General features: G+C 39.0%; 1 protein-coding gene across 1 annotated transcript; it reads right to left on the bottom strand.

Moving 5' to 3' along the window:
- Positions 1–743: 743 nt before the first annotated feature.
- Positions 744–3,270, bottom strand: LOC146391584 (uncharacterized). Its single transcript, XM_084922861.1, has 5 exons — positions 3,267–3,270; positions 2,450–3,157; positions 2,223–2,348; positions 2,087–2,130; positions 744–1,995 (listed from the first exon to the last, which is right to left on the bottom strand). The coding sequence occupies exons 1-5, from the start codon at positions 3,268–3,270 to the stop codon at positions 1,876–1,878; spliced, it is 1,002 nt and encodes a 333-aa protein (XP_084778987.1). The 3' UTR covers positions 744–1,875.
- Between the last annotated feature and the right edge of the window lie 5,424 nt (positions 3,271–8,694).

The raw sequence follows: 8,694 nt of genomic DNA, 5'->3' as shown, positions 1-8,694 counted from the left end.
TGCATAAAAAGCACTTGCAGCAACAAAAACATAATATTCCAGAAACACGCTTTGCAGATCCGATCAGCTGTCCATAACACTTCCTTGGAATAGACGTCAGCGCGAATTATCACATGTCCGCCATTAACTGCCCAAAACCAGAAGTGACGTCATTTCACGGAAAATGTAGTTTTCAATTTTTTGTAGTTTATTGCACCTTTTTGCAATTTATGTAGTTATAACTTATTATGGACTTAATGCTTACATATTATTAAAATTTGGGCTATGACAGTTGATGTATAACAACTTGAAATGCTCCCAAAAATGGCACCGCAGCATGTAAAAATATAAAGATAAGCTCTGGCGAACTTGGTTCTATGATAGGTCTTAAAGGGTTAAAAGCAACTCATGTATGTATAGATATAGACATGCATACCAGGAGCCAAGCCATTGGAGAGATTAAAAAACAACTAATAGAACCTTAAAATCAACTCTGCATTTAACTGTCAGCCAATGTAAAAATGCAAATATCAGAGTAATACTCTCTCTCTCTCTTTTTGGTACCTGTCAGTAGCTGCAAGTACTTGTCTTGCAGCTGCAAGGTGGGACAGGCTATTCAGAATCAGAATACTTTATTAATCCCTATGGAAAGTATGTATTTACAGTTGCTCCAAGACAATAAGAACAGTAACATGCTGAACATGTGAACATGCTAAATTAAATAATACAATATATTACAAAGTTTACAAAATATAAGAACTAGCTATAATAAATACAAATAGCTAAATTATAAATATCCAGAACATAGAGAGAAACTACAAGTATATGATTGACATTTTACTTTAAAATGAGAACTTTGTTATTTGTTATTTTCACTGTAGAGACCTCAGTCGGCTTAGAAGATAGAGACGACTCTGGAATCCTGTCGAGCTTGATCAAGATCAGAGGTCAGATTTACTGAAAATCTTATGAACTCAATAACTCATTTCTACTAAAATTCTTGGATGACTTTGAATATTTGTGAGGTCAGGGGGAATGTGTTCTTAAATTCTTGTGAACACCATAAATTAAGAACTTAGGGTTTTCAAAGTGATAGCATACATTTATATTTTAGAATTCAGTGAGCTTGACCTACAGGTCAAGGTCAAAGATCAGGTTTCTCTAAGTGTTGGGAATGTGACTCAAGAAGAATGTCACTTGGTATTTTCAAATTTATACAATACATCTAGTAGGGGGCTGAGGGATTGCACTAGTAGCCACCAGTATATTTTTTTAGAAAAAGGTGTATATAATCATTTTACTGGTTCATCTTCTATTTGCTGTGACCTATCTCTTGACAATGCTCTGCTATAGCTTCAAATTAATTGCAGCAAATTCCTAGATTGGCTCTGGTACTAATCTGTATAGTACCTGAAGTAGTCACACTGGCTCAAAACACAAGATCATTGATGTTGCACTGACAGAGATAAAATGAAAAAGATCTACAGCCATAGCCTAGCAGCTTTATTTAGTCACAGTGCTGGTTTTTTACTAAATGTGAATGTCTAAACTCCAACAAAATGGTTCAAAAAAAGAGAATAAAACTGAAACCATGCAATTTGTTTGTAGTCTGGCACGAAAACTTCATTCATGCGGTTTTTTTTACAACCTTGAGATCAAATATTTAGTAAAACAAATACATACTGTTCAGAAATGTATATGTGTTTAAAAGTAATCATTCCTCAAGTAACAGCCAATAAATCCTGTTGGAATATGGATGGGAGACAAGCAGGACATGGATTCGCCCGATTTTCCAGTTGCAATTGGGCTAGAATGTTAGTACTGGTCATAAATTGTATTGAACAGAATGTAGAATTGTTTTGTCTGCTCGACATTGAAATGTTGAAATGTCCATATTTACTGCTTTATGCTGGAGTACACACATTCACTCTTGCTGTTGTCTTTCTGTCTTCTTGACTTGTTAAGTTTCTTAGCACTTAAAGCTGCATAATGGAGGCTGTCTGCATCTTGACAAGCCTGTCAAGTGAATATGCAAAAGTCATTTGAGATATTTCCTTCACAGAAATTTAGCATTGTTTTATTAGTAAGTAACTGGGATTTGATTTACCTCTGAATTTGTTGTTGAAGGAGTTGGTAATCGTGCACGAGACTCTAATAGTCAAAGACAAAAAAATACTCAGATCCAAAGGCTAAAAGATAAACGTAACAACTTCAAGCTATCAGGCACAAGCAGTACCACATACCTGGGCAAAGGCAGTTGTTTCTCTTCATTGTCTTGCATACTGAGAAAACCAGTAGGAGAACCACGATGGTACTGAATGCCAAAGCTCCACTCAAGTAGTACACCAAGACAAGAAAGTCTGCCTCACCTGCAGTTAGCCAGTCATCAGAAAGAGATTTTTAGCTTAGATGTCTTATCTTCTCACAAAAAGTGATCAAAATTGACTGTAAATGACTCTTCAGTACTCACGGCTGAGATCCAATCTGGTCCCGTTTCCAAACACTATGTGTCCACATGAATCAACAGCACAGTAGTAGGTCCCAGCATGAGACGTGTTCAGATCCTTCATTGGCAGGTTGTAGACACAGGCGTCTGCTTGTGGGTTAGTTTTCGTCCTACAATGATCATTTTTGCCTCCATAAGTGTAAATCAGTCCTGGATGAGATGCTTCTGTTTCTTTGAACCAGTAAACACTGTGTTCTTCCTCACAGGTCCCAGTGTGTACCGTGCAGTTCAAAGTTACGGAGCCTCCTGGCTGGATGCTCTCAGATGCTGACTGATGGACTAAAGCTGGGTTTTTCAAACCTGCCTCCCTTACTTTGACAATGGTACCCTCTGCAAAAGTTAACACAAATCTATAGCTGCATGCACAGTAGTAAGTAGCTGAGTCATTGATTTTCAAATCTGAAATGTTCAAGTTATTTCTTCCGTTTTCTGTATCCAGTGTGAACCGTGGGTTGTTCAGGAATTCATCATGAAAAGTGATTTTTGTATCATACACATAGAACGTAGAGATTAGCCTCGGTTTCTGTCCTAGAGTTTGCTTATACCACAAGATCCATGCTGAATCGTCACCTTCATAGAAACAATGCAAACTAACATTTTCTCCAAGATCAGCTAAGATAAAATCTTTTTCTTGATAAACAGATGCCTGTGGTTGCAGATGGGTCTTCTGGACTACAATAAAAATCAAAATAAAAGCAAATGAAGATTCAGTTCAACATATTCATTTCCTTAAGAGGTGAAAACTTGAAGAGATGTTAAAAAGAACAGAAACAGAACTTACCCATTTTCCCCAGGAACAAACAAGTCAGATAAAAGACAAACTTTGCAGGTGTCATTGTGTTCAAATCGTTGTGTCAAATGAAAAGAATCTTGATGCTTTCTCCACCCTGAAGACCCAAGACTGATCTTGATTGGCCAGTCTACAGTGACACTGTACGTCCTACTGTGGAAACATAATCACATGTTCACAACCACCTATGGTGTAAAGTTCGTAATATCATGAGCATATATGAAGAACATTGAAGCTCTTGACTAGTGCAGTATATGTTCACTAAGGAAAATTACATTAATGTCATTAGTTTACAGCTTAGAGACTGGTGCCACCTAAGAGTGGACTCAGTGGGCTCAGTATTTGTCACTGAAACATGAATATTTAGAGTGTGCATTGTAATTGTACAAATGGCTTTTTATTAAAGCAGAAAGACCAACGTATTTGCATTATTAAATCACAAATTGAAATCATTGCTTGGCTATACATACCAAATAATGCAAACAATTTTTCAAATTAATCTTTTATTTCACTTTTTAATTTTATGTGAAATTCAATTATTTTTATAGAAATGCTTGTTTTGAAATGTGTTGTTTTTTCTTTGCTTTGAGCAGCAGGGAACAAAAAGCTGTGTTAGGGTAGTAAGATAGTGGTACAAACACAACCCACACACAAAACCTCCAAATGTGCATAGGTATAATGGCAGTAGTCGTAATGGTAATGCAATTCAAGTGATGTGATTTCATCAGCTGAATAGTTTTAAATTATCTGCCAAGGAACTTTGATGTTATGTTAGATTTATTTTTGTTGGTTTCTTTTTTATTTTTGCTCATTGGAACACAAATAGCCCTGTTCAACTAGTCTGTTCTCTTCATTGATGTAAATATTACTCTAAATATTTCCCCCAAGTAGTATTACGATACCTGAAAATCCACCACTTTTGGTGGCATGTTTAAAGGTGCTAATGGTGTATTTATGTGGGTGTGGAACTACCTTTACATCCTGCACAAAAACCACACGAGCTGCTGCACAGACAGAGACAGACTTCTTCTTTTCTGCATTCACACTGATGCAAGTCAAAGCTTGTAGCTGTAGAGCACTTGACTATTATGGCTCATCTTAAATGCTATCCAAATTGAATGAGTAGATTTTATCTTGTGTTTCCTCAGCCCAGTAGCCAGAGCTGTGTGCCTTTGTTTGTCAGATTCTAGAGATTTAGTTATGGACACTTTGTTCTACTTAACCACAGAGGATCTGTCTCTCATGAAACCCTTCTGCAGCCAGTAAACATTGTCCTGGGCTTCCAACCTTCTTTTTGAATGGAAGGTTCTCTTTACATGCTTTTTTGATCTTATACCCAAATGTTAATAGTATTAAGGTGCGACAGTGGCACGCTCAATGGTTTCTGTCATACTGGTACTGGGGATGGTGAGTAGAGCTGTGTTAATGTCTGCAAGATTTTCTTCTGGTAGAAGTTTGTCAGTGAGACAGTTAAGTCTTGGACATTTCTGTAGAAGAAGCGTTATTTATAAGAGGTGGTTGGGTTTCATCTATATCAGGGGTCTCAAACTCAATTTAGCTGGGGGCCGCTGAAGGCACAGTCAGCTTGAGGCTGTGTTGCACAAGGTTTTCCACAAGAAAACTATTGTTAAAAAATTCCCATAGTCTCAAATCTATTATCTATAACACAAAAATAAATGAACAAATTAAGAGTTAATAAGTTGTGGTTTCTTCAGTCTTCTATATTTGCTGTATTCAGATTCAAATGTCTGTATTAACAGTTCTTTAACCTTTAACCTTCTTTTGAACATGAATGGAACAGTGAAGAACATGAACTGTTCATCTGAACGTGTCTCGCCTACTCCTTGCAGTTAGAGACCTGGCAGGGCTTCCTTTCGCATAGCCCAGCCACATTTTCAATCAATCCATCAATCACCTTTATTTATAAAACACTTTAAACCAACCACAGCTGACACAAAGCGCTGTACATTGGAACCATAAAATAAAATTACAGAACATATAAATAAAAGGCAAATAAAAGAAAGAAAAAATAATTAATTAAATAACTAATTTCATTTCAACTGAAAACTAAGTCTCAATGAGATTAAAAGCCAAAGAATAAAAGTGGGTTTTGAGACGCGATTTAAAAGTGGACAGTGAAGGGCCCTCTCTAACGTGCCAGGGCAAATTATTCCATAATTTTCGAGCCACGATAGAGAAGGCCCTGTCCCCTCTGAGTTTCCTCCTGGATCTCGGTACCTCCAGGAGCAGCTGGTCAGCTGACCTGAGAGACCGACAGGGCCAAACAAGCTTTAATGCCATATAGGCATGTCATGAGAGGTTTGGCCTGAGGGAGGAAGCAGTTGAGACCCTCAGTATGTCTTAAAGATGTTCATCAGTAAGTCTGGTCCTGTACTTGGACTTATTGAAGTTGAAGGTGGAGAAGAGCTTTTCGCTGAAGTACGTGCTTCTAAAAAGGCACATGGGCCGCTTGAACATTCAGGAAAGCCGAAGGAAGCTAGGGGTCAGTTCTCTCAAAAAATGCCCAAGCTAGTTGGCTTTTCCACTCACCTCCCTGATCTTCACTTTGAGTTGCACTGCAGTTTAACGAGCTTCATTTGAAGCACAGAAGGGGCATCATCATCAAAGGAGAAGGGGCTAGCAAAAATTTGAAATGTGACTCTGTGCGTCTTGAAGTCTGCAAATCTGTGATCAAATTTCCCCTGTAGCCTCAAAATGACATCAACATACTTCTCACCACTGAATGGTGTGCCTGCATCCACAAGTGCCTTGCAATGCTGGGAAATGTCAGGAACGTCTGAGAGAGCTGGGTTTTCCACAACACACGTTTTGTGGAGAATGCTTTCTGACAAGTTGCCCCTGGCCTTGTAAGTTCGTGTTCAGTACATTAAGCTTATATCTGATATCAACAAGAAAAGCTAAGTCCATGAGCCATTTGGGATCACTTAGCACAGGAAAAGCCACTCCATCTTTCTTCGTGAAGGCTTTCACTTCTGCTATCAACTCCAAAAAATATTTTCAATACGTTTCCCCTGCTGAGCCAATGTGCTTCAGTGAAGTAGGGCACATCCTATATTGTGACTCCACTTCCTCTAAAAAAGCACGGAACCCTTCAGTGCTTTAAGCTCCTGGATCTGATTTGGTTGATGCATTTCCCAATGTTTACATCACTTTGTCAAACTTCAGGCGTTTGCTGCAAAGGACCTGATGATGGATAATGCAGTGCAGAGCAATAGCCTCCTCCACACCCTCCTTACCAGTCCATTTTTCCTCCCCGTCACTGATGGCGTTTCATCAGTTGTTATTCCAACAAACCTCTTCCATGGCATCACACAGCTTGTGACATATCTCCTGAGCGGTGGTCTGGCCATGCATTGGAATTGCTGTAAGCAAGTACTCCATCACCTCAAAGCAGTCATCAACACCTCGGACATACACTGCGAGCTGAGCAGTATCGGTGATATCTGTGGTTTCATTAAGAGCGACTGAAACACTGAAACATTTGGCTTTCTCGCACAGTTGCTCTTAAATGTCACTTGACAGGTCAGAAATGCTGATGTTGGCAGAAAGGCTGATGTTGCTAAACTGACCTTTCTTTTCTGGACAGACTATATTTGCAGCCTGCAATATGCACTTTTTGACAAATTCACCTTTGTGAATGGCTTTCCTGCTTTAGCAATCATCTCACTAACCACATCGCTAGCTTTCACTGCTGCATTATTCTTTTTGGTTGAAGAAATCTTGTAGCCTCAGTAGATGTTTTAAGATTGGCAACCTGGTTGGCTCTCTCGTCTCCCTGGTATTTTGCATACACCGCAGCATGTCTAGTTGTGTAATGACGATTAAAATTGTATTCCTTGTGCACTGCAACTTTCTCTGTGCAAATATGACACGCTGCTGTGCTCAACAGAGAAATATTGCATTTCTCACTTTTCCTGAAATTGTCTGTGCTCATCACCAACCTTTTTCTTCACTGCAGGCTTTGAAAAAGAAATGTTTGGGGCTATGCAATATGTACATAATTCTACTTGGTGTCACTGTCGCATTGAAGTTTCAATCCAATGTTTAGCCAAAGCACAGGGAACGTCTAAATGCATAGAGAATGTAATTTCAGCGTCTTTTTCTTGTAACCGCAGCATGGCGGTTGGCAGATTAAAGCCCGGTAGCAGTCTCCTTTGTTTTTACCCTCGATGTTCATATCTTTCAGGATGACATTAACACCATGGCAGTTGTAGATGGTAGAATGTAGAGGGTTAGCGAGAACAAAAAGGCGACTGTTCACGGACTGTTATCCGCCGTGCTGTTGTTACAGGGAAAAAAAGCAGAAATGACACCTGCTGTTGTTGATGTCATTTGTTTTGACTACTTTTACAATATATATAAATATATGTAATGTACATTGTATGAGGACATGCACCTATGCCACCGGCATGTTGGTTAGCATGTTGCTTCACAGCTAGAAAGTCCAGAGTTCAATTCCACCATCAGACCAGGGTCTTTCTGTGTGGAGTTTGCATGTTTTCCTTGTGTTTGTGTGGGTTCTCTCTGGGTACTCCAGCTTTCTCCCACAGTCCTACAACTTAAGTAAGCTCCAAGACTCACAAAGAGCAATAACTTGAAGCAAATGCTTTCTGCATCAGTCTCTCACACTGTTGTGGAGAAATTTTGGCTCACTCTTCCTTACAATTTTGCTTTAGTTCATCACAGTTCATGCGTTTCTCTCTTGCAAAACCTTGATTCTTTTGTCATTTAGCTGTTCCATTGTAGATTTGCTATGTTTGGGTCACTGTCCTGTTGCATAATACAGTTAAAGCCAAGCTTTAGCCGTTGGACACGCCTGACATTGACCCCCCCCCTTCTCCTCAAATAATCAACACCCCTTCAACTTGACAATTATTCCCAGGTGTTTTGTGCTGATGCTATGTTTGGTTTTCAATGACTGTGGTGTTGTGCCAAACACATCCATTTTGATTTACTCTGTCTAATGGACATTATTGTACAAGACATGTTGTTTGTTCTAATGCAACTTCCCAAAAATATCCCACGCTGATGGGTTCCTTTTAAAAGGGACTTTTTTCCTGGCAACCCTTCAAAAAACCTAAACTCGGCCTGCTTTTTGTGATCAGGTTCTCATGAACATTTCGTATGCTAACTGAAAGTTTTTGGCTTTGTAGAGGTAGTCACACTTACTGATCACCTAATGAAGTGTGTTTCACTGTCAGCACCTGGCAGCTACTTCCCCTTAGTTCCTTTGAAAGCAAAATCCGAGACTAGTGATAATAACCTATAGAGAAACAAAATCTCAACAACAAACTTTTGATGTTTAAACTACATGCGGAGTATTTAGAGTTGTTAAAGTGTCAAAATCCTCCAATAATTATTGGCAGCTTTTCTGGCCACAGCCATCTCCTAATTCCAC

This window comes from Perissodus microlepis, chromosome 3, assembly GCF_051167445.1.
Source record: "Perissodus microlepis isolate ML-2025 ecotype Zambia chromosome 3, ASM5116744v1, whole genome shotgun sequence".
Taxonomy (NCBI): domain Eukaryota; kingdom Metazoa; phylum Chordata; class Actinopteri; order Cichliformes; family Cichlidae; genus Perissodus; species Perissodus microlepis.
The sequence above is the reverse complement of the archived record's forward strand: the minus strand, read 5'-3'. Positions and strand labels throughout refer to the sequence as shown.

Bases quoted from the DNA above. Each gene is read 5' to 3' on its own strand.
- LOC146391584 (XM_084922861.1), bottom strand. The intron at 2,349-2,449 runs GTGAGTACTGAA...GGCTAACTGCAG, and splicing joins GACCAGATTGGATCTCAGCC to GTGAGGCAGACTTTCTTGTC. The intron at 2,131-2,222 runs GTATGTGGTACT...TTTGACTATTAG, and splicing joins AAACAACTGCCTTTGCCCAG to AGTCTCGTGCACGATTACCA.